The following is a 26,468-nucleotide window of genomic DNA, read 5'->3' as shown; positions in this document are numbered from 1 at the left end:
AGGAATAAAGAACGCATTTTGTACGAAGGCGTGGCATACTGTCCTCCAACAAAGAAAATTATTCCTACTGCTATTACTATATACAAAAATAATACAATAAAGCTACCATTTTCAATTCACTATTTTCTTTCTATGCTCGAAAAAAAGCTACAGAGATTGACAGCATAAACAACGTGGAAATTCGAGCATAAGTTTCTAGCAGTTGCAGCATACCAAAAGTTTAATGAAACACGACATTACTTATATTATTTTTTTAAACAGGCCATGACTGCCCTTTCACCTGTCTACAGAACTTGTACCACAAGTGTTAGCATAACAAAAATAGTAATTGGAAACATGAAAAAAAAAAAAAACTGATTTTTTTATCTTTGAGCTAGACTGCAATTTTAACGGCAGCGTAAGTGCCTTATACAATAAAGTGAATCCCAAAGGTGTGAGCAGGTTGTAATAACAGCTGTAAGAATGCAACAATGGTATCTGAGATGCTACCTACTCACAAGGTACCCTTTCTACAACATTTCTACATTAACCACCCACACTCATAATAAAAAAAACATGAGAACATGCTTCTTTAGTTTGGCTGTATTAGGTACAAGCGGCAATGGTAAACTGCTGGAGTTTACCCTGATTGTACAGTTAAACACTTCCGCCCTGAAGCTGCGGGCCACCATTACCGCTTGTACCTAATACAGCCAAACTAAAGAAGCAAGCAAACCATCCCATAGCTCAACGAGAAATGCATTACCGTGAGAAGTTGTACTAGTTGGTACTATCTATTTTAATCAACAGCCCTTGTGTCGTGCAGTCGTCTTCTCTGCCATCCTCATCTTCACCATGCTCGTCTACCATGAAAAATATATTCATGCTTTAAGAGAGCAACACTCCTGTTCCTCCAAGAACCTGCCTACCCCACGTGCCCACACCTGAGTCATGCGATAGTCCCGTAAGACCTCCTGACCAGGTGCAGCTCCTCCCGGCTACTGGCGACTGGATGGCGAATGCTGGAGGCTGGACTTGCAGACTGGTTTGATCCGTTTTCTGCATCCTCAGCGCTAACGCCCAGGAGTGCCTGCAAGAGGGCGCTGCGGAGGCGGTCAGCGAACGTCTTCTCCACCAGATCGTCCGAAGGTTCGTTGAAATCAAAGTCAGCCACCTTGCGACGTGAAACAAAACAGAAAAAAACAACAAGCAGTGAATGCAACACATGAAATGGTTTTTCCTTCCCAACTGCTTTAGAACTAAGATACTTGTTATGGCGCCACTATATACAATGCTGATATTGTAAGACGTTTTTCTTACACTGTTTGTTAGCCCATGTAGACACTTCACCATCGTTTGTCTTCCATTCAACGCCTTACAGATCATGCTCGCTGTGTGAATGTGTGCTATATGAGTGCCTGCTTTCTTAGTACTTTGACATCTTAAAATATCTCGCATATCTATGTGTCAGTTAACAAAAAAAAGGTTGGTAAATCAAAGTCGATGGGAATGCTCAAAGGAAACAAGGTGTGATTAAACAAAATTAAGAGGTGATGGTCACCTTTGTTAGTTAGATGAAACAAAGAACTTGGAAATTCCTCTCTTCATTCATCAAGTACAAGCAGCTTCACTAAGAAAAGGAACACATTACCAATATTCAACAAATACTTACTGAGCTACAAATATACTTTTTCCTGTTTTATTCGCACTTTACCTTTGGATACGAAATTACTCAAAAACATTTGCCAAATTTTGTGCAGAAATAATAGAAATGGTCATTTTGTGCATACTGACTGCTCTCTTTCGTTTCGGAGCCAACTGTACTTCCAGATGGCTCCGATAAGTTTTTTTTTTTTTTTTCTGCAGTGTGAACAGTGTCATACTCCCATAACAATGACTTCACATCTAAAGCACCTAAAAATTGGTTGGAGACGTTCAAGAGGTGTGCAAAATGCACCTCCTTTACCCCGATGTGGGCACAGCCAATAAAATAAAATGTCCCAGCTTTAATGTATATACCGTCATAAATGTCAAAAGGCGAAGGTTTTGTCTCTGCATCAAACAGCATTTAGAAACCACGCCTTATTATGTGCATTTTCAAGTTCCAAAAGAAGAGTCATTAAAGGGGTCGACTGAAACATTGTACCATTTCTTAGTGGGTGCTGCGATTAGTCCTCTGTGTCTCAGACCTTATTACTACACACCTTTTCAATTATTGCAACCAGTGCAGCTTGAAGTTCTTTTCAAGCTTTTGTCGTGATTTGAGTGCCAATATGTGCTAAGTTGTGCGTTATGGCACATGAGCTGCTAAACGGTATCATGAACCAAAGCTGAAGCTGACGTAAAGAAAACTTATATTTTCGGCATAAATTAGCATAGTTTATTAAACATGCAATTTGCTTAAAAAATCTGTTTTCTGTAAATGCAACGCAAGAAATCAACAAGTGCATTTGCTCCTAGTAGCAACATTTCGGTGAAACGTTATGCGGTCATTGTAGAATAAGGTAACATAATCTTAGTTTCTCAAGTTTTCTAGATGAAACTAAGATGTGGTTTACTGTAAGGTTGCCTCCCAATTTTTACGGAGAGATTTGTCTCAGTTGGCCAGAAGTAATGCGTAAGGTGGATGCGTTATAAAACTGCTACCATACTTTCATAAAGCTCTCCATGTGCTTAAATGTCTTCTATTCTCCCAAGATGGCCTTTACGAAGTGAAGACTGTCGCTTATTTCATTATACCATGTCTTCTTCTGCCATTTATATTTAAGTTTACTGTGTACTACTAACTTCACGCAGTCATTGTGTGGCATCTTTCACAACTCCAATCACATCTAGCACGCTTCAGCTCTCGTTAACACCTACCCAAGCATGGCTCTGGACCTAACAGAATCTTATAGTACTTCCTTGAGTTGCGATCAGTGTTGTGTACGATGCTCCCTACTGATGGTTCAAATGCATTTCCTGGCTACAAAAGCTATGAGTAAGCTCAGTGAATCAGTATAGATTATGCAAATTTTTATGCTCTTACAGCAGTAGACTGATATTTTGGACTCCAATAATTCGGACTTGCGCGATAGTCCAGACTTCATTCAGGCTTCACACGCCTCGCAGGGATGCGTACATTTTCACAACTGATATTTTGGACTCTGGATTCCAAAGATTCTTTTTTTACTATAAGTGGCACCAGCGATACTGTAGAGACCAATTTTGGGCCGAAGGCTCAATTTTTTCGCCATGATATAGATGCAGACAAATGCGTAACAGCATCTCGCAGAATGCAAAGAACTGCACGAACGAAATGCTTTTGTGGACAAAACAAAACAACATAACTTACAGCACTCTATTCATCTCATAAGGTACAGCAATAAGCGACGAAAACACCTCAAACAATGCCTCAAGTATGCCAGTCGCGATGCACTAGCAGGCAATTCGGCTGACATTCTCAAAATAAAGGAGGGTCTAGTTTCACTCCGGTGCAGGTTGAGGATGGTTGCTAAGCCTCATTTGGGAAAGAACAGAAGAGTCACCACTCATTTATGTGGGGAGAATCGGAACTCGTTTCTGTCTGGCCATTTTACTAGTTTGGTTATTGTCAACTGCATCTTTCTGTCACACACTGGTACGTTAGAGGATGTGCATGCTGTCTGAGCGTCATCAATGTAGACTGAATACATATATAGTACTTTAGTACTTGGGGGGTTATTTTGGCCATATATCTCATTTTTTCAACCAGAATGTAATGCTTGAAATGCACCGCCAAGGCGCCCTATTCTTCTGAACAAAGTTCTTTGAGAGGGTTAAACCTAGGTGTATGTGACATGAATGGCCCGAGAGCAAGTCATTCAGGAAGATTATCATCTTGCTACGGGTGCTTACATCAGCTAGACCTTGAAGAATTCTGAATTTCGAGGTTGCTTGTTTAGTTTAATTTGGTTGAGATAGATTAACGTCCCAAAGTAACATCAGCTACCTGGTGCGCTGTAATGGAGGCCTGGAGGAAGGAAGTTGAGAAAGTTAGTCCAAGTACAGTGCTAACACCTCACAAAGGACAAAAAAAAATAAACTTTTCGCACTCACCTCTATGCGTAGCTGGTTCCGAGTGTGCATGTGGTAGGCAATTCCTAGCGCCACGATGACCAGGGCAAACACAGAGCACACGATCGGCACCACAATAGTAGAGAGCTGCCGCTGCTGAGACACTGCATGTTGTACGCACCGGTACTGGTTAGGACAGGTTTTGCAACAAGAAGCACCGCACAAGAAAAACCATCACACTTTCTACTTTCTCTCGAAAATGTTACCCTAACACGAAATGGTACGCTGCATATAAGCAAACATTGAAAACCTTGCATACATATGGTGCCATTTACTGCATCAGGCGCGAAGTAAAGCTTTGCAAGATGGCCTTATCAAATGCCACAGTAAAGACGACACATGTGCAACAACTTGCGCTGTAATACGATATTTTCCGACAATCTGCATTAACAATAACATCTTAAGTAGGTGTACAGTACACTTCCATCAAGATAAGCTCGATATGACAAACTCTCAGATAAGACGAACGATTCAGAACACTTGACTGGTTTTCTCATACGACTGAGTGTAAAAACAAAATAAGCTTAAAGGGAATCTGAAAAGATTTTGGAATTCAACTAAATGAAAAGAGTCGAATGTGTGAAGGCTAAGGTTAATTCATAATGAGCCGTTTCGCGCTAGCATTTAAATTGCCGACGTAATAGCTAAATAAAACTATTTTGGCATTCAGGCTTCGCTGCAGTAGACGGTGATAAGTGGGGACACCAGTGATGACGTCCTCTCTAGAGGCGATGCATTTCAAACGCAGAAATGTTTGCTTTGAGGAAGATCAATGGCAATGAAGGTAAAGGTCGCGAGGCATCATTTGGCGGCATTGGGTGAATCGAAGAAAGAGTTGGGCGAAAGATGTTGAAACTCTAAATCTCATTCATTGTCTAGTTTCACTGCACTGCTGCAATGCTGTGGAGGGGCCTGAGATTTGTCGCAAATAGCATATTACACCATAACTTTATACGGTAGCGCGAAACCATTTCATCAGCTTAATCTACAACTTTCATATAGTATTCTAATGCGAGCATCTGGGGAAATTGTCAGAAAAGCATTTCAGCTTCCCTTTAAGACAAGTTTTTGAGTGTCCTTTTGTTAAGACAATCTTTCACGTCAATCAGAATTCCCTGTAACCCAGCGCAGTGGCACTCACGGGGTGTCTACACAGCACAACAAAATTTTTATATGCATTGTACTGAGGCTAATCAGCCAGTTTGTACACCGAGGGTCTTTACTCAAAACAATGCTGCGTCGAAGGCTAGTTGTTCTCAGTGCGTGCCCGAGCTTTGTCAAGTTTATCCTGAACTCTCTTTAGTGGAGAAACGTGCTCACATCACCCGCTAGTCAGTAGTGTCTGTACGAGCCCATACAGTGCATATGCCTGGCGAGTGTTATTCATTTCAGTGTTTCAGTGAACTTTTACTGCCTGCCTCTTAATGAAGAAATGTGAACTTCCTATCATCTCACGTCACAAAGAAGGCAATAATTGTCCATACTGGCCATCGCGCTGGATAATGACATCCTCCCCTGGTTCTCGGCACTTGAGATTGTTTGGCATGTGGGGTCTTAAACACAACAATGATATTGTTACGTGCCCTGTCAAAGCAAAAAGAACAGGTTGCTACTGTCCAAACAATTGCATGATCGGTTTGGTTTGGTTTGTGGGGCTTAATGTCGCTAAGCTACTGAGCCTAAACAGACACCACAATAGAGGGCTCCAGAAATTTTGAGCATCTGGGGTTCTTTAATGTGCACTGACATCGCACAGCACATGGATGCCTTGCTTTTCACCTCCGTCAAAAAGGAGCCGCTACTGCCAGAATTCAATGGAATCTAAGGTACTGATGCACAAGTCTGATTCAACACTGCTCCCAAGCAGCAAGCAGGTTTAATGCTCCATTTTGGGCCCTCTATATGGGTGAATCAAGTCGTTCCTGAGTATTTTCTACTGTGTTATTCATTTTTATAAGGTATATACAGGACGTTTATATATTCTTTTCTTGCCGTTAAACCCCCTCCATGGCGGCACAATGATTAGGGCATCTGACTGCCGAGTTCGAGTTGCGTGGGTTTGACGCCACGTAGCCATGTTTCGATGGAGGCTCATGTGTGATGTATGATGTCAGTACAGGTAAAGAACCCTAGAGGTGGTAAAAATTACCGGAGCCCTCTAAGACTGCGCCCTTCATGCCTGATGTTGCCATAGGCCACTGAAAATTGCTCTTAAAACTTGAAAGGCAGTTTGTCCTTCACAGGGACAGTGAATAAATCTTGCTTTAAATAATAATAATAATAATAATAATAATAATAATAATAATAATAATAATAATAATAATAATAATAATAATAATAATAATTGGTTCACAGAAAAGGAAGGGCACAGTATCTGTCACTTCTTCTATGGACACCTGAACCGTGATGTAAGGGATACAGAAGTTAGAAAACTTTTGAAGATTCCCACTTAGTACAGCACTTAAATGTCACAGCCATGGTCAAACTAGATAAATGAGCATCGGTGTCAGCATAGTAACGTTGCTATTTGGTATAATAATTTGGAAGGTCTTATTTACAGTACCCATTTTGCTAATAATCCAAGAAATATGCTTTGCATCAGATTGAAGTTCCTGCTCCATAATTGCAGGGATAAAGAAACTTATTCCCTCAGAGCTGCCTGCCCAAGCATGACCACACTCATGCACAGTTTTGTGCACCGCCTTCGCAGCAATGATTGATTTTGTAGCTTGCACATAAATGCACTAATAAATTAAATTTAGAAGCTTCCAGATTTTGATATGCAATACTCTTGTCAAAAACCTATTTAGTGGCATTTTCAAAAATCACTGAATTAATGTTTTCAATTTACCAACATCGCAAACAGAAAAAGACAGCTCCTCTATGCTTTTGTTGGCTTTAGAGATCGTTGACCTTCTTCACACTTCCTTAGGATCACTGGTGCAGCTTCACACAATTAACTTCACTGACACTGGCTGCAAAAACACTAGCCTCAAAACAAACTCATTCCACAGGACTTGCTACACACAAACAGTTTCCTTTATCTGCGAGGCAAAAACTACTGTACTGTGCCACCATCGTCACACTTTGGAGGAATAGTTTGGAGCCCAATTGGCATAGTCTATCCAGCGTAGATAAAAACCGTATGACGAACCCGGAGTAGCACCCTATTAGCTCTATTTAATCTGCCTAATCCTCAACTCAAAGACGATCCTGGATCAGACCGTGCCTCCTTTCTTGACAAGGTGAGAGGTGGGAATCTGCGTAACCTAAGATGCAGGTACATGTGCATCCAGTATACTAACTCGCAATTTGTCATGCTCTGTAGAGCACCTGTCATGGAAGGCAAGTGCAGTGGCTTCGTTTTACAAAAACAGGAGTACAAGGGAAAGTGCGTGCTTAGTACACTGCTCTCAAATACTGTGAAATTCCTAGCAAGCGCCCCACCCCTGCAAGAGCTCCACCCCTTAACTTCATTACTATTTTTACATATTCACGTCTTTCTGGAAAAGAGACCCCAAATCTCACTTTCTCTCTCTTATTATGCATTTCGCCCAAGCAACACTGACCCGCCCCATTCACTACAAGAATTTATTCAACTCCTGCTTTGCAGCCTCGTTAGAGGTGTGCGCTGGGCCGGCTTGACCAATGGTGGCATCAAACTCTCAAAAACATTACAAACGAAAACGGCACCCCAATGATATCTACTTGGCCAAATGCACAGATGCTCAAAGGCTGACAGAAGGTGTCAGATGACTATCATGAGCAATACATACTCCAAACTCAAGATGGCCTGTGTCCAGGCAAGAGCTGGTGCTGACAATCGCTAACATATTTACGAGGAGAGCCGAGAGAAAGCGACGGCGACAGTGGAGTGTTCTTTTGTTATCGCCATCTCGAATTTTGGAACCATTCAAAGATGGCTCCCCTCTTTCGCCGGTAAATTTGACTTTCATGTGGAAGGGCCGTGTGCTTCCTTGGAATTTTAATGATAAGTATATTTTCTGCTTGGTACAGTTCTGTGTCATTAGAGATATTTTAAGAGGTGAAATGCAATCTTTGGAAGAGACACTAAATTTGCCTGATACACATATAACTGCCACTCCTGCAGAGACAGGAGCACACTGGTAAAAAGGCAAAAATTTATGGGAGTTTAAGCATGGCCTGAACCTAGCGATACAGCGAAAGCTGAGAGCGTTGCAGTAAATTTTTCTGCGGACATTTGGATTTAATGTGCTGCCGTCACAAGGTTCGAAAGAACTTTGTGACGGCAGATCTTGTTGAACAATCATGGTATTGCTCCCTGTATCTCTGAGGACGTCAACTTCGTGAGAGAACACACGGCCTTTAACAACCGGCATTCTGACTGGCAAAAAGGAGGCACTTGTGGTTTCTCTTGCATGATCAGTTTGAGTACTCGACTTAGACGCGCTGAGGAGCTCTCCTGAAGCTCGCTTTGGCATATTTCGCAAGGCACACGAAGTAGATTTCTCCTTTTGCTGCATTCGGCAGCCGTCATCATGTCCAAATCGGCCAAACGCATTGCACTTGGGCACATCACTGGAAGCAAGTCGACAGTCTGCGGCAATGTGCCCCAACTCGCGGCACAGAATACACAATGGTAGTTGCTTCTTTCTCTCACTGTCCTTCAGTTCATCCCAAACTCTACCGATGTTGGCAAAGTTATGGGCTTCAATGAAGTGGTCAGCTAGATCAGTCAGAGTCTGCCCCATTCTTTGAGGAAGACTACAAGCTTTGGGTGGCAACATCGGTGAAATTGCTCAGCAATCATTATTTCTCTTATTCCTTCAGACGTCCGGTTGACCTCAGCCATATCTATCCAGTGGTCAAAGTAACTAGAAATACGAGCAATCAGCTGCTTTCCTGTTTCACCACCTTCTGCCCATGCTTGTCGAAATCTCTCTTGATATCCTTGTGCAGTGACGGCCGATGATTGTAAGTGCTTCCCCAGTTAAGCACATACTAACGGCTACAGCCCATTTTCCTGGAGGTCATTGCTGTCCGGTAACCACACGCTCGAATCATTGCAGATAAGCTTATGAAGATCGTCACGTCGTTCGTCGAACAAAGGAAGTAATTTTTGAGGATCGAGAGAACTGGAAGAGCTAGGTGCACCCGTGATCTCGGCATCAATATTCACATTAGTGCAGGCACCGTCCTGTAGCCCGAATTTTAATTCCAATACCTCTTTCTCTCTCTAAGCCCTTCAGTGACTTGCTTCTCCATTTCTGTGGCTTTGCGAATTGCTCCTCGTTCGATGGCGCATTCAGCTCGCAGCGCTGTTTGTTCATTCTCGATCCAGGTGCAAAGTTCTAAGCCCGATGTGTTCACCAGATTGTGATGGTATTGAGGGCCCAGGATCGGCCTACTCGTGCTCAGAGGCATGCGAGGGTTCCATTTGCCTGTCAGTCCGCGGTGACGCCGGACCCAGTATTGTGGAGTCAGCAAAGACGTGGCTGTGGGTGTGGCGTGGAGGTCCGCTCCAGATGCTTGGGTCCCGGGGATGGCCACAGATAACCAAAACCCCCGAGCCAAAACGATGCAGATTAGCAAACACACGCTCCAACGCTCCTTTACTTTCTTTTCTCACTCTTCTCACTCCACACTTCTTCCTTCTCCTCTTTTCCTACTCTCGCTACCACCATGTGCTATGACAGTGCTATTCTGAAGGAGTCTTGTGAAATGTAAATATAGGACAAGACAATGCTTAACATTCCATTTCATCTTGATGCATTTATTGATAGAGAACGTGAAACCACTCTCCCTTAAGACTAGGCCTCTTAAATAACAAAGAAGTATACAAAGCCTCATGAGCAGCAGTGTGAGAAGGTACCTCGATGCCAACAAGCACACTAAACATAAACAACTAAAAGAAGAGCAAAGAGGGAAAAATACCAACTGCAAAATGAAGACATGCATATACAGTTTGACATTATCTATACAGTATCACAAATGCAACTCCTCTTGTGGGCATATAATGCGACACAGAACACTTATTCACACTCACTCAGTACCAGGCTAGTCTCGCTAGAGGCTAGCTCCTCACTTCATTCACTTCCAAGGTATACATTCACTCTTTTAAGATGTTACAGATGCCAAGTGCCCTCTCCAGAGTCACAATTTTTCACTACAAACTAAAGATAGTCCATGCTAGTAAAAGCAGCAATTTTGTTTTTCCCAAATCTACACGATAAAAAAAAGTAACAACTGCTGCAGCATTACTTTTCAGCTACCTTAGAAGTAGCATTAAGCAATTTGAAGACAGTCTATACTCAAAAAAGCAGCAATTATTTAATTTATGCAATAAAAAACTATTTCTATAGCATTAGTTTTCAATTACCTTGAAAACAGACTTATACAGTCTCAACATGAAGAGAACAAAAACTAGTTAGAACTATGAAAGTTTACACTAAAAATTTTTTGTAGTTTAGTGTTTGCATTAAGCATCTTGGATTTGAAGAGAGCCCACTAAGTTATAGTCCTGTTTTTACAAGTCATTTCAGAAGTGTAAGTTGACTGCCATGACCACTTAATGCCATCATGTCTGTACGTCTTTGAACAGGTTGAGACTAGCCTGTAGTCTAGCAATGCAGTGTAACTAGGAAGTAGAGGGCCTCTGTAAGAGATGTGAGCCGTCCACTTGAATCTGCACACCCCTTAGTAAAGAGTCGAGGAAAATCCTCCCAAAAAAGCCGCCGGGAGACAATCTTGATTATGGTGATCTGCCCAGCTTCACAATGTTCATAACCTAGTCAAGAATAAAACCCCAGAGATAAATAACTGCAACCTAAATAGTGTATATATACATATACATATAAAAAGCAAAGCTATTTCTTGGCTAAAAATAACTGGGTAATTGGGCAATTATGCATATCCCACGCTTCGCATGTTATTTGTGAAGCACACTATACGATACCCAGCATGAAAGCACATATAGGAACCAAAAGTGTCAAAAAACGAAAGTACCAATATCGTTTGGATAAACAATTATCCACATTTCAGATCCCAATGACTCAACAATCACTATAAAAATCACACTCTGAAGACCGCCACATTTTTTGCAATTCCCTCTGCAAAATAAGCATGCTATATGCCTGCCATCAGAAGTACACGCAACTTCAGCATTTCATATAAATATTGGGATACATTTCATGATCTTTCGACAGAGGGTGTGTACGCATCACGTGCCTTGCAATACCAAATCATACTAGTTCCAAAGCCGCTCAAACCAAACGTCTTAGTCCACCATTGTGATGCATCGCACAACACAGCAAAGAAGTATTTGTTGCGCAGAAATCTCAAAAAGCATGTACACCGGTCATACAAGAATGAGCTGCTCAGATCGATCATGCCTTTAAGGTGCAGCCTTGTTTCACATGAGGTTGATTCCTGCCCAGCATTTCAAGCGTTGTGACAAAGGCAGGCCTTTGTGAAACATCGAACTACAGCTGCTTGTTCACAGTTGTTACAATGATCGGCATTCACAATAGTAGTAATGATTGTAACGCGGTTCTTTTGCACCAAGCAGCAATTTAAAGCTAACAATTCAACTCCCCTGCCCGTGCACTTTTTTGTGGGCCCTCCACAATTAGCCCCACACCTGGCCTTCCAGCAATCCTGCCTCAATAAGCTGGTATAGGAGCTAGCTATCCTAACTGATCAGCCAATGGGCTATGAAACGCCCTGTGAGGAAACAAGTATTATGTCAATCCAGTTCAGAGGTAGCCTTAGATGGATAGCGTTAAAATGTGTAAGTTATCAGAAAGTGTTCCAAGAAGTACTGCATTAAAGAAACAAGTACATTAAAGAACTGCCATAAGTTCAGTACATTCATGACAGGTGACGGAGAGCTAATAGTAGCACATTTCTGCGAGTCGCTTTGACTTGTGTACATAACAGCACACAGAAATAGAAAGACTGAAACCCCAGGTGAAAAAGAGTGCTGTTAAAGGTTATTTTCAAAAGCACACTCAAGCATATTTTGCCCTGTTCTGTCATCCTCACACCGTGTGCATTTTGTCAGCCAAAAAAAAAAAAAAATGATGCGAAACTGGCAGGTTAACTTACAAGGTCCGCAGATAAGTTACAAAACTGCTCCCGCGAGGCTCTCAATTCTAAAGTAAGAAAGCACCCCTAAGACAAGGACTTTCTGCCTTGCTCAGAGCAGGCCATAATTCATGTATTTCCAAGTTTGGCAAATTAAACGCGCTAAAAAACAGCGACCATAGCCATCTATATACGCAATGACTTCATGAGAAAACATGTCGGTGCACAGTAATTGTGCTTGCCACAAGAACATGCACAGAAACCTTTGCACTCACTGCAAACAATGCTTTCAAATTAAATCACATATTAATGACAACCATATTTTTCAAACTGAAGCCTACGGCTGTAAGATGCTGCATAAATAACAGTTCAAACTCTTATTAAAAGAACAAAATAAATATAACGCAGGGCATTTGAGGCGTGACTGAAGCAGATTCCCATATGTACAGTGCAGTCGGTTACACACAAACATGGAACATAAATCACTTGTTTTCATTCAGTATGTGCTGGCGAATCCTTACAAGTTTGTGAAGGCAACAGAGGACCCAGTAGCAAAAGGTATGAGTATTGTGGCAACCAAGAAAGGCGGATGAAACGAGTAACAGTGCAGAAAAACATTCAAGGGTAAGCAGCTGTTTTGCTAGTTAAACACTTCACATAGATTATTTGAAACTGGGTTCCAACATTAGGCATGATTAAGGACATTTTGTTGAATACCAACAGTGCCACAGGCCCTAGGAAAAATCTCGGAAGAGCTCTGCAAACTTATGCAAGAGAAACTGGTCCAGGCAATGAGGAAATGAAGACCAGCGGCATACTTTGGAGACCTCACTCAACAGTCTAAAGTCTGCACTGGTCACACCTAAAAATGCCTTTACGTCTACTTTAATACATGCCATTGCATAACACGTAACAGCATTAATTTTTCTAGCCCTTTTACCTAGCATTACCACTGCAGAGATCACTCTATGTAAGCCTGTCACTTTGGTATAATTTCATCGATTCCAAAGCAGTGACGAGAATAGATGTGTTCCTCAGGTGAATCCCGAGTGCTTGGCAAACACCCCGGGCAGTCCGCCCTAGCTATGTTATTGTAGCACTTCATATACCGCCACACGACATCCACCATGGATGAATGTCATGTTTGCTGAAGCTCAGTAACCCAGCAACAGAGCAAGAGATGAATTCAGAAAAACCCTCTTCCTCTCGGTGAACAATGCACATCCTCAGGTGCTATTCCTTGAGGCACACACACACACACGCAAACACCAAAAACCTCTAAAAACCACTGCTACACCCTCACAAACTGTGCACCGCACGACAGGGCTGACCTTCTCTCCTCGAGCCAGTACTTCAGAATAGGCAAAATCCTCCATCCAACAAGGTGTCTGTCCATCTGGGATGGAAAACCCGCACTTTCACAGACTGAACTAACCGAGACCACGATTCCCACAAGTCATTTCCAGCACCTAAACTCCACTGCACTCATTATCTCTCCGCCTTGCCTATCTGACCACCAACACTGTCCGTCGTCTTCTCTCCAGGTGGCGCAGATGAGAGTACATCTGACCCGTCTCCGGAACCCCGCGGCAACCATGTGTCAGCGCCATTGCCATATCCGCCGCGGTCGCCGCGTCTCCTTGTCAGATTATCTTCCTCCCCTGCTGAGCTGCTGCTTCTGCTGCTGCTGGCGCCGTCGGCGGCATAAGTGTCACTCGGTGCCAGCGGCTGCGGCTTTGTGCACGACGGGAAGGCATCCCTCCAGGCACCGAGAAGATGCTCCCAGAAGGTCTTCTCGGTGAGCTCCAGGTCGGGCCGCTGAAAGTCAAAGTCGGCCACCTCGACCTGCAGCCTGTTTCGCGTGTGGATGTGGTACGCTATGCCCGTGACCAGGATGACAAACGCCAGGAGCGAGCACACGATCGGCAGGATAATGGTGGACAGCAGGCCACTGCGAGGCACTGCGAAAGAGAGAGAGGAGGACGTTGTGGAGGAGGATTCGAGTGAACCGGCTGCTCTAGACACGACCAAGCCACAACTTGCGATGAAGCAAACATCGAAATGCTGGTAGGCCAGTAGGAAGCAAGAAAAAAGGGCACAAGGCGTAAGATATGCACTAGATTCTGCACATGACCGCCGGCAACCACTGATGATGAATCTATCTAGGAGCACAAGATTGAAACAAGGTCAGAAAGACACTGCATTCAGAACGTGGTAGCCAAGTTTGCATGAAACAAAGCTCCAAACAGAAAAAAGCTCCTATTCACCGATATAGGCAACAAACCAAATTGCAACACAGAGATATGCGAACTGGCAAGCGCATGCCCCTGTTGGGGGGGGGGGGGGAGGGAACGAAATGTCAAAAGCACTTAGCTATCACCATCAGGATGCAACACCTAGCCATGCTACATGAAAGCCCAAGGTTACCTCCCCAACTCATCAGAACTGAAATACACATCAAGGCCATGCAGAGCTGGAAGCAAGGGTCACTAAGCTCACCTACGTTGGACTGAAGTAAAACCCGCTACGCCGAAAAGGCATAAAACTCGTAAACGGACCAAGAAAGCAGGACTCGCCCCTTCCAAGCCAGGGAAAGCAACCCTGAACGAGCAATAACCACCATCAAGCAAACATGCCTAGTTTCCAGGGAGCCTTTGGCTAGTACAGCTCAATGCGCTAACACAGATTATGGATCAATTGCAGAGTTAATTAAGCAGCCCACAGATTCCAGAAGCTTCACAAGAGATGCAGCGAAAGAGAAAACGAGGAACCAAGCAGTTACAGGGGCAGACGTGAGGACAGACAGTGCTGTGCATAGGAGCGTGCAGTAGGTGATGCACAAATCACTTCTACCTTCTGCAGGTTGTTCACATCGAAGCGCACTCATTCAGCAGTGGTCGGGCAGACAAAAGTGGCACAGATTCGTACACGATCGCAACTGCAAACAGGACGATGCAGTATATCTTGCAACAGCAGGACAGTCAAGTTCAGCATACCATACCAGTATTTTTGTGTCAGAGCAGTCAGTAAATCAAAGAAGCTAAGGCATCAATACCACAGGCAGGGGTGCGGGCCTGGCACTGACATCGGCTTCGGACGTGTAACATTTAATGCTTCAGTAAAAGCATGTAAGCGTAATTTTCAGTGAGCCCTTCCATAAGTACCCTGAATATACAACACCCAAAATTAAAAGGTAACCATTTCATGGCCGTGCTCTGAGCTAAGGCCGACACACTTTATCAAAAACGTTCTAAGTGGATAATTAACATTACTAATAAATTAATTTTTTGTGGATCTGATACTATGTTTTTATCTATGCAAAGCTGAAACCGAAGTCATGAAGTGCGCAGGAAGCTCTGTGCAAACATAACGACTGTTCATGATGTGTTGCCATGACTACAGCAGCAAATCTGAGCTGCCTGCTCTACTTCCTTCTGCTTTGCTATTCTAAAATCCACCACCAGCCATCTAGTTGGCAATGTCGCTGCTTTTTTCTGTGCACCAAGTGACAAAGTAAGAAAGCTTATGCTTTGCTATTAGCAAGGAGAGTTGACACGGGCCTTCGTAGACACTGCAATAAATCACCAGCCGACACTGAACTTACAGTAAACTTTCTGTACGCCTCATGGATCAGTTTAGATTGTATGCGAGAGAAAAAAAAAAGGTGAATTTCCCAATGCTGCAAGCCTTTAGAGGATGACTACTCGTTTAAAAAAAAAAAAAAAAAAGAAATACTGACATCGCATCATCTTGTCCACTGCTTCAAACTCACCACTGGCCCCAAACAAGACTGTGCTGGCTAAAATTTTGTGGCTGCAAGTCAATCAGTTCAATGATTTGCATGACTGGGAATAACTAACTGACAGCCGTCACAGCTGAAACGTTTTGTTTCCGTCTTGACCTCCTATATTTAGGTATTTCTGAAAGTGTTAAAGGAGAACAACTTAGTATATAATACCCATGGCCCTGTTTCAGCATTCCAACGTTTGCCTTCCAAACAAGCTCCCTGAATATCTGGTTGTATCTAAAATCTATACGAAAATGTGCCTTCAGGTAGTCATAGTTTGAGAATGTACAATCCCAAAGGCGTCTCTTTCAATGCTTACTAACAAAAACTAAGCTTAACCACAAGAGAAGTTAAAGAAACGTGTTTCCCTGACAAGATCAGGACACACGCACGACTCCAATGTCTTGTTGGCATTTGTATCCGGTAATTATCATAAATGAGATTAAAACGAATTCTCAGAGTAGCACACAAAGAGCATATGTGAAATGAAAAGATTGCAGTTACCCATTGCGGCATCAACCGTGGCGCACTCTGTTGGTGAAGATGTCTAATACTTTAAGAACACACATGGCAAGCAACAACAGCAACACGGGACAGAGAGACAAGGCTCCCTCTGTCACACGCCACATGAGAAACAGGCGCATCCGACAGGAAATGTCGACGTCACACTGGCGCTCACAGAAAGCGTAGCAGCAGCAAAAATTCTGCTTTCTAACAAAACGGTGTTGCTGTCACGAGGGCTTTGAGTTGTTCAGAGTGATTTTGACATCCCCGACACTCGGCACGCGCTGAAGTCTTTGACAGAGCTCCGAAAGGCTGCTGTTGCCGTGCGAGTTTTGCCTCAGGAACAAACAGTCATAACCCGTTTTTCTCTACAGCAGAAATTTGCTATGCTGCAAAAAGTTATTGGTAGTTTTACTGGGTTCGGATGGCAATTCAGCCTCCAAATGACCTGGTCATTTTTTCCTAGCCCTTGAAGTCATAATTAATGACCTCTTAATGTACCAGCAGAGCAAGCAGTGATGAAAGAATCGTTTTACCGGAACAAAAGGTGCCCATGTGCTGTATGATGTCAGGGCCCAAAAGATACCCAGGTTGTCTAAACTAATCCAGTGCCCCCTACTACAGTGTCACTCATATCCCAAGCAGCTCCGAAACAAATCCTGCACACCACACGTGAACACACCTATATACATAAGGAGAGGAGGGAGGGGAAGCACTCATACTAGCACACTCGTTATATCACGCGTGGAACTCGTAACCGCCGTGGCTCCAGTTCCGAAACAAAAACCACTCTTCAAGCACTCTTTTTATATTTGTGGGCGTTTCAATACCTAACACTTACCTTTTATGCAAGCCACAAAACTCGATAAAGAAAAGCAGCCAGCAACAGAGATCAAAGTGCCGAATTAAAAACAATCCTGGCAAAACAGTCCCGAAATGGCTGCTATTCAGAAAGTCGCTGCAGTTTGCTTTGGAATGGTACAGCACTGTTCTGAAGTCTAATTCTAACCCGGCTTGCATCACAGGTCAAATTATGACCCACCAGTCAAATTATGACAGGAGTGCACAGTCGTATCCTAGAACCCCTCCAACCAGGCACGAGCCCTGCAACGCAACAATCGTGGGCTTGCATTTGACCGGAGGCCAGTGCTTGACTTTTTTTCGGTTCCTGTGACAATCGGTGTCCACACTAGCACTAAGCAACCAATTTTCTGCCTCAAATAATAATACCACAACATTCACACACACACAAAAAAATTGTGCGTCCTTCTCAGTACTCCCTGGTTTTAACGGCTGCTGGCCGGCATCTCTGTCCTAACGAGCCGCTCATCTCATTACCTTCCTCTGTCCAACCCGTCCAATGGAATTACCCCCCTCTATGCACTCACCATCGTAGATGTGCACCTCGATGTTCTTGATGTATGGCCTGGTCTGCACGATGTTGCTCACGAGGATGGCAATGAAGTGCGAGCCATCCTGGGGGAAGTAATGCACCACCGGGAACTGACACTGGTTGGTGGAGATGGGCTCGTCGCACGTCAGGTTGGACGTCGAGTTGCTCGTCGTGTTGCCCGGCAGGTACTTCCAGCAGTAGTTGTAGGGGGCGCTGGAAACACCGAGAACACGTGCCCCCGTGCCAACACCAAGTAAGAACGAGCCCGGAAGCAGCAAGGGAACCACTCCAACCCTTCAGTCGGCGAGGCTGGCATCGCCGCTCGACAATCGGCGCACGGAACTCCAGCAACCGTGCACGACAGCGGTGGCGTGTTGAAAACAAGCGTGCCAGACCGAAGGGAATTCTCAATCAGGTTTGCCATTCACCTCACTAAGCAGTTCTACGGCAATCACTCGGCCAACAGGTTCAAACGGCTCTGCAGCTAATCCAGCTCCGCGTGCGATAAGCAATTGTGGAGCTGACATCAGGAGAAGTGGCTCTTTCTGGAGTACGGCACGAAGTTCGATATACCAAATGTTCCACCAAACAGAAGCTTGACAAATGCAAACACCAATCCTATATTTGTGCGTGGGATATTCAAAGAGACATTCTGAAAGTTTGATATCAACGATAGTTTGATATATTGCAACCCAATATATCAGAAATCAACTGTACTTGATTCTGAAATTATTCAATCCTGTTATAACAGCTCCCTTTTGCCAATTTCCACACATTAAAAATGTGATACAGTGAAAGCTCATTAATTCGAACCTCGATAATTAGAATTTTCAGATAATTCGAACTATGCTACTTGGTTCGGCCAAGCTCCATAGAGATCTGTGACAAAAAAGCCCACTAATTCAAACGCAAGTCGGTTCCACAACGAATAATTCGAACTATGCGCCGCCACTATGGGCGGTTTGACGCACAGCAAGTGGCATAAAAAATAATAAAAAGATCCTTCATAGAAAGAGCGGCGTAGTTAGAGGCTGCGCGCTTCCAAAACGGCTGCAGAAGATGAAACCAGTAGAACCATGGAAGAGTGGGTAAAGCCTAAATGACGCCATGATCGGAGCGGAGGCGCCAGAGGGTAGGGGTTGGCGGCCACGACTGCCTGCTCACTTCCGCGCAACCTTCGAAAAACGCAATTAAATACTCGTTAATTCGAGCCCTGTTAATTCGGAAATGCGCATATGCACTGTCGGCACGGTCCTAGCAAACGCCCACGAGAAGCTAAGACTTCGGATGATTTTTTTTTTTTTTTGCGAGAGTCGTCCACCCTTTTATCCATCGGCCGTCAACGAGAGCAGGCGGTCGGCCGCGGTCATGACGCCGGCTTTTAGCATCGTCCGCTTCAAAAGGCATTTGCTGCTATCGCGCGTGGCAGTAGACAGCGCCCGCCCCAATCGCCTTTGGCATGATAAAGCGAACATACTGAAAATGAGGCTTGTACATCCAGACAAGCGCTGTCACTCTACCAAGTTCGCGTTATCGCTACGCAGCATCTTGGCGCACTGTCAAGAAATGTGTTGTGGAGCGTGACAGCGCGAAACGGAGGGACCCGTAAACGGCTGATGCCTTCTTTGTTTTTCTGAATTCTAAGGTGAAAATTGCGGGTGGGTGGTTTCATTGTGCGAGTGGGTTATTTACGCGAGTAAATACAGTAGATTTACCGTAATGCAGATGGTTCTTGTCAGTTTTTTCGAGGCCATTCGATAATGTGAACATCGGATTATTCGAACTTTTTACCCGGTCCCATGAAGTTCGAATTAACGAGCTTTTACTGTAGCAACATTGTACCTGTAAAGGTAAACCTTTATGTAACAAAGCATTATAATGAAAATCCCTCAATATTACGAAGTTTCTCAATATTACGAAATTTCAAAATCGCACACAACGAAAATCTGGATGAGATCGTCTTTTTCAAATTAGTTATAACTAAGTTTAACTGCATCACTTTTCTGCTCTGGTGAACTAGAGTTCCATGCAGGGTCCCTGAAAAGACCACCCATGCTCGGAGCTGGTGCTCCTGCTTGCAAAGTGTTCAGCAAAGAAACCTGCGACCTTGCATACCTGCCATTGCATGTCACGTCGAGTGCGACGACATCACCACGGCGAAGCCAAACGTTGCCTTGGACACTGACCCCTGTGATTGGATCTGCCAGGAAAAAGAAACAGGCAAGGCAGTAAATCAGGTAACAGTGCAGCAAATGCTTCACACGTCCCAGGGAATCAGTTCCTGCTGTTTCATTTGTTAACACAGTTGTATTCGCAGTCAATCAATCCTTCCACAACATCTCTTGTAAATGGCAAATACTCCATTGGCCTATAAAACACTGACTAGTCCCTTTATTTGGAAAAATACACATCTTCTAACCAGACTGCACATTTTAGGTTTGGCACGCAAAGTGCCGGTAGACCATGACTCCCGTTAATTTAGAAATTTGGATAATTCGAGGCCAGCAGTCCCAGCTGGTAATGCAAATGTATTGCATCAGAAGCACGTTAGTTTGGAGATGGGCAAGTTTGGATTGGTTAATTCAGATGGGGTAGGGCTTACATCGAGGTACAACCCACACAGCCAACAATCACAGGAATAGACTTTACTAAACCTGAATTCCATAAACACTGGTGCTCACGCACACTGGTGCCCAGCTCAGTCGCGTGGTTTCAGTTTTGCTTTCCCTAACTTTATGCCATCCCACGAGCTGAGATAAGGCATGCGCATCAGTCATTTTTCATGTTTCAGATGCTGCTCTGTGTGTCACTAAACAACAAACAAATGTTAGAAAAATGAGACCACTTTCCTTACATTTGCTTGCTTATTAACCGAATGAAAGCCTCAAATTTGGCAGGCTTCATGTTATAGTTAACTTAAGACAGTAATCTCAGCTCCTACCTTCTTCGTTTCACTTACGGCATATATTAAGGCGCAAGCCTTTAATGGCTCATGCTGTTGTGGACAAAATGTGTCCAGCTTTTGCGGCGGCTCTGATTAGCCGAGGCGGGATGCCGTCATAGAGGTCTCGACCAATCACAGAGCACAACCACAGTATATGCGAATGTGGGCCTTATATGGCCATATGTAAATCAATGATCAATTACTAATTACTAATCAATGCCTAATTAATTTTTATAATTAATATATTATCAAGTAATTAATCGGTTATATAATGATTAGATAACTAATTAAGTAAATAATCACTTACCTCGTGCCTAAATAATCTATTAATGACTAATTAATTAATTGCTAATAAGTGTAAGTTGCGTAGCAGAATGCAGCCTTCAGGCTTTTTGCCTTTCACTACTTTAGTTGCTACAGTCCCTCGTAATTTTTTTTTTTATACAAGATTCTTCGTTTTGGGGCAAAACTGGATTCCAATCGATTTTCGCATCCCGAACTTGTTCCAGAGAAATCAGGGAAAACCCGATTTTTCCATGGATTTTAGAACTCAAGTTGGCAAGCGAGTGACAAGTGGATAATGACTAAACTGTAAGGCGGGCGACCGAATATCCTAGACTGCAGGTCCCACGGCTTGCCAGTACTTGTTGGAAGCAAGCCCCAATAACACAAGTGTTGAAGTCATGAACTATTTTCGCTACGCTATCATAGTGGAAATCAAAAAGAAGAAACGGGCATGAGCAGGACATGTAGTGGGAAGAGAGGATAACCTATGGTCGCTTAGGGCAACAAACTGGATTCCAAGGGAAGAAAAACGTAGCAGGGGGTGGCAGAAAGTTAGGTGGGCGGATGAGGTTAAGACGTTTGCAGGGGCCAAGCGGATGCAGCTAGCACAAAACTGGGTTAATTTGAGAAATATAGGAGAGGCCTTCGCCCTGCTGTGGGTATAGTCAGGCTGATGATGATGATGATGTGACCCCTCACCCTTTGGAGCTATGCTGCGTGCGAAGGAGCCAACTTTGATCTGCGGAGAGCTGGTGTTTGGCCTGTTGACCAGTGCCACCACGATGAGGTACACCGAGTGCTCGTGCGTGTCGGTGAAATTCACGGTGAAGTAGGGTGCGTAGTGGGACAGGCCGTAGTCCAGCTGAATCAGCCAGGAAGAACAGAATAAAATCTGTGAGCACTACATTGATTTCAAGCGACGTGGTCTTTACTGGTCTGTTCTGCCTCTTAGACGTAAATTGGTTTCCTATTCCAGGTGCCCCAAATGTGGCTCGCAGGGGCAAAAACAATTTCAACCATCACACTTGCATTACAACTAAAATCAACTAAAAGGCATTGTCTTCTGATGGTACGTGTTTAACTTCTGACGGACCTCAGTTGCCGTGAAGAGCAAGACACCAGACAGCCTGCCCTCTCAGCTCCAGGTCTTCCTATTTTCTTTTCAGGATGAGTGCATGTTGTATTCGTTAAGCGTTGTAACCTTTTAGTAGCCCTCTACGAGCTATCTTCAACTGGTGCCCATCCGGCATCTAAGCAGAGTCAAGCACGCGAATTGAACATTTTGTTTTACTTTTATTTATTTTGTTGCTACATAGTGTTTTATTTTGTTTTCATTAATTTTTTTCTATTCATACATTTTAATATTTTTCGGTTACCATGATATGTATGCATGTAAAGCACATCTATTTTTGTTAAGAAAGAAGAGCGTGCTTTGGGCATTAATGTACTACTATTATTATGGGGCAGCATATCACACTAGAAAGAGCATATGCAAAGCGTAAATGCCGGGTGAATTGTTAAAGTGGTATAATGTGGGTCCAAAAAAAACAAAAAAATCATGACACCAACCATTTGTCTCAGTGGCGGCCACAGATGATGCTTACTTGCTACCCTACCAAATTCAGTACTCTAAACAACTTTACGATAAGTGGTCATCGGGCGTCACCATACTGTTCGCTGGACTGCTTTTCACACTTGGCGCTAGCACGGTGGAAGCCACAGCCGAACCGTTTTGCAGCACACCAGAGAGGAGGAGCGGAGATTATGGCAGCGCCCAGCTAACATTTATTGGAGAGGTGTATACCACAGCACATGAAAGAGTGACATGACATTTTATATCAGTTTTAACAAAACAGGTGTGGAGAAATTAATGCAATAAATGTAGTATCACAGAAATTAAGTGCTACAGACACTGTGCCTTTTTCTATGATGCAAGCAAACCAATTAGCCTAACTTTCCATCCTGACTACATCTAGCAACATTAAATATGCCCTAAAAAGTCCCTTATTTGGATAAAATTCAGGCACAAACCAGCGAGCAGCTAGAGAAGCCAGAGCATACAACTCAAATTGCAAAACAACCTACTCAGCATCGAAGAAATTCCCTTACCTTCCACGACAAGCTGTTGGCAGAGTTGTTAAAGTAGCCACTGGGGTCGTGAAGTTCAAACGTGAAATTAGTAGTCTTGTTTGTGGACACGATGGTGTGGTCATCCGCCAGGACGTGGCCGCCTTGGGAAACAACAATTTTTCCAACAATGTCCCCTGCACAAAATCAGCACAGCAACAATGGAAGACACAGGCACCATACGTTAACAGCAACCAAAAATGGTACACTATTTCAAAGCCAACAATATGGACACTATCACCGCCAAGAGGGCTTGTACACCAGTCTCCAAGCAGAGGGCAACCACACACATTCAAGCATGGACTTCGACGGTGCGTCTATTTATAATGGCCGCAGCTAAACAGTTACAATGAATGCCTGCTTAGCACGAACGAGAGCAGTGCCACAGTCAAAATATGCATCTCAGACACTACGAGCCCCTGTCGCCCACCATCCAGTTGCAGAGGATGAGCAAGTGCCGTAAGCACCTTCATTGTCAAAAACTCGCCCTTGAATCCAGTAAAGATACCAAAAGCATCTCCCAGCCCCTGTCATCCTCACAGCCCAAACTTCTCGCCATCCTCTCCCTCCACACAGAATGTGAAGAGCTTAAAAAGTGCAAAAGAATGTTTGCAAAGCTGATGAAAGTGTACCAATATATTTGATATTCACGATACTGCTACACACAACAAGAATGCATGCCCCAAGAGACAACACCCGTGAATATGGGAAGCATAATAAAGCCCCTGAAAACTTCACGACTCAAACATCCAGCCACTTTCCATTCTCTACCTAGTGAAGTGGCTCCAAGAAAACACCAAGCACATCACAGGGCTCAGGATCCATCATGTAGATGTGCAGGCAAAGATGGTTTTGCATCGTCCTCCTTAAAGCAGTAGCAATAAAGCATGCTGAATAGCCAGGAAGTTGAGAACTGTAGATACTACAACCACTCTGCACACCTCACTTTCTCCGTTCCGTTTAATCAATCGCCATCCCTAGCAGCCAAAGTCATGTAGTTACTGGCAGCCAATTTGGTGCACACAAAAAAACAGATGCAACGCCTGCTCCGCTTGGTAAATTCTACTATTTCCGCCAGGCACATATTGAAAAATTGTACGGCTACTCTCCAGGCATAGCACACACAATGCATTAACCCTAAAATGTTTGAGCCTGCGAGTTGGTTATCGATGCAGTTAAGTTAGTGCAGTATAGGCATGCCGCTCTACTTACACTTTGCGCAACTGCTGACCACACAACTGTCTATGTTTGAAAAACATGGCATTTGTCTATACCTTCGCAAGAAAGAAAAGTCTGAGCCCATTAAAGTGTGTCTGGCGATACGAGTTACAAATTGGACAATAATGAAAGCCAAGTGCAATTGCTTTACTGTCTCTAACGTTCAAACATGGTTTCTCGAGAAAGAGAAGTGAACTGCCACAACCCTAGTCACCTCACTCTCTCCCTCCCCCATGGCCTGTGGCTGTAACTCCCTAGTGGCACCACTGATAAGTGGTACAGACTACGGACAAAATGCACCTGAAACTTGACTGCCTCTCCATAGTTGGTGCTCGTCATCCGTACTACTACACGCCTGTAATCACTGTTAATTTTTTTCCGTTACTATTGGACCAACCTGCACTTCTTTTCTGAAAGATATTGCACAAGAATTACAAAACACTTAGTGGCACTGCAGCGGCACAGCCTCAGACGAGTAAATGAATAAATACATAGACTGGCAAGCGCAAAAGAGGTCACCAACAGCCCTTCACACAGCCAAGAACCGGAGAGTAGCTTCCAAGCAGTACTCACGAGTGAGCAGAAACTTGCCAAACCCCTCAGCAATCTTGCGCTTTGAGAAGAAGTACTCCTTCAGCACCGACACTCTCATGACATACTCCCCGGGCTGGTCCCGGTTACTGAGGAAAGTCATTGGCAGCACCGCCACCGTACTGTTGGTGATCATCCCGGGCTGGACTGCTGTTGGCACATTGTGCTGGAAGACATAGTAGAGCGTCGGATAGTCGGCTCCGAGTAGCTTTGCCTGGAAGGTGATGGTTGAGTCCAAGATGGCAGGTCCATCGTTGGTGACATTCACTTCTGGGAGAAAAGAAAGCAAGGGGCATTCACAAGAGTCTCAGGTATGATAAAATGGCAAGCTAAGTCTCAAGAAGAATAAAGCAATAAATAACCTATGAAGGTTGTTCCAGAGCCTGAAACGAGAACAAAAAATTTGGGACGCTACGCCTACTTGTCGTTGAATGGGTCGGCAGCTCGGTACCGACTGACATTTCTGACCAAGGTCATTGCTGACGAGAAGGGGGAACATATAATGTGTAGCTGCTTGTTTGGCTTTCTTTAATACGGTTAAGCTACAGACAGCCGCAGCTGTTCGGGCCGTTAACTCACCAGGTATCAAATTCTCGCTTGGCCTCTGATCTGACCAAAACAGATCAGGTGACCATTCGCCGATCAGTTCCGTCGGCGTCGCAGGGCCGAAAATCTTACACTATAGCGAAGGGCGACCATTGGTTGAGCTGGCTTCATCGCCGGTGTAATGCGACAGATCAGTGCATTGGAACCTAATCGCACAGTCCACTTACTGTGACCATGCCTTATGCTGAAGAAAACATGCATTGCTCTATATTGCTTTTGTATGGTAAGATCTTAATCAAGCACTTTTGCATGATGGACGACCACTGTGTCAATCGTCTAAAAAAGAACAAGAAACATGTGCTCTGATATTGCTGCCTACATTGCAGACAACGCACTACCGCCTCTGGTGACATCACACGAGCATTTAGAGATTATCTTGTTGGGAGGAGTTTCCTGATTGATTTCTATCGCCTTTTTTGTAATATCCGCCTCATGCTAAGCCCTGAAGCTTTGCGAGTACAATCACAGACTTGTATATTATTCACAGAAATATCAAAAGGCAATACATCGAACGACCCTGTCATCGCCCCTTTATGTTTTGCCTTCAAGGGTATAACGCGAAAGCATTAATGCTCCCATCTTGGATCCTCATCTATAAACAAGCACTTGGGCTCAACTACTAACCTTTACATTTACGAGTTTTCTATGTCACACATGCTCATTAGCATCCAGCACTCAACTCCCACATCATGTGAAGGACCAACCAGCACAAATATAAAGCTCTGCTTCATCCAAGTCATCCGAACATGCCTGCATGGGATGCAAAGACCCTGAATCATTTTACCCCAAGTAAAGAGCTCGTGCCAATTCGCTCATGTCGTATGGTCTCGTGATGTCACACATTACCAACAACAAAACAGAAGCCAGGTTTT

The 26,468-nt window shown here is 43.9% G+C and overlaps 1 protein-coding gene across 3 annotated transcripts in view; it reads right to left on the bottom strand.

Annotated features, from left to right (window-relative positions):
• LOC146189718 (transmembrane protein 130) overlaps positions 1-26,468 on the bottom strand; it is a 39,879-nt gene that overhangs the window by 3,058 nt on the left and 10,353 nt on the right. The window contains exons 2-8 of one of the 3 annotated variants that reach the window (XM_084604487.1): positions 24,973-25,260; positions 23,164-23,318; positions 21,754-21,916; positions 19,941-20,025; positions 17,821-18,038; positions 4,057-4,178; positions 959-1,153 (exon numbers count right to left, since the gene is read on the bottom strand). In XM_084604487.1, coding sequence (XP_084460613.1) covers positions 959-1,153; positions 4,057-4,178; positions 17,821-18,038; positions 19,941-20,025; positions 21,754-21,916; positions 23,164-23,318; positions 24,973-25,260 — 1,226 coding nt within the window. Of the gene's footprint in view, positions 1-923; positions 1,154-4,056; positions 4,179-9,802; positions 14,103-17,820; positions 18,039-19,940; positions 20,026-21,753; positions 21,917-23,163; positions 23,319-24,972; positions 25,261-26,468 lie in introns of those variants that run through there. The other 2 variants (XM_084604488.1, XM_084604486.1) reach the window with 2 other exon arrangements.

Source organism: Amblyomma maculatum, chromosome 5 (assembly GCF_055883805.1).
Source record: "Amblyomma maculatum isolate TAMU_Amacu chromosome 5, ASM5588380v1, whole genome shotgun sequence".
Taxonomy (NCBI): domain Eukaryota; kingdom Metazoa; phylum Arthropoda; class Arachnida; order Ixodida; family Ixodidae; genus Amblyomma; species Amblyomma maculatum.
The sequence above is the reverse complement of the archived record's forward strand: the minus strand, read 5'-3'. Positions and strand labels throughout refer to the sequence as shown.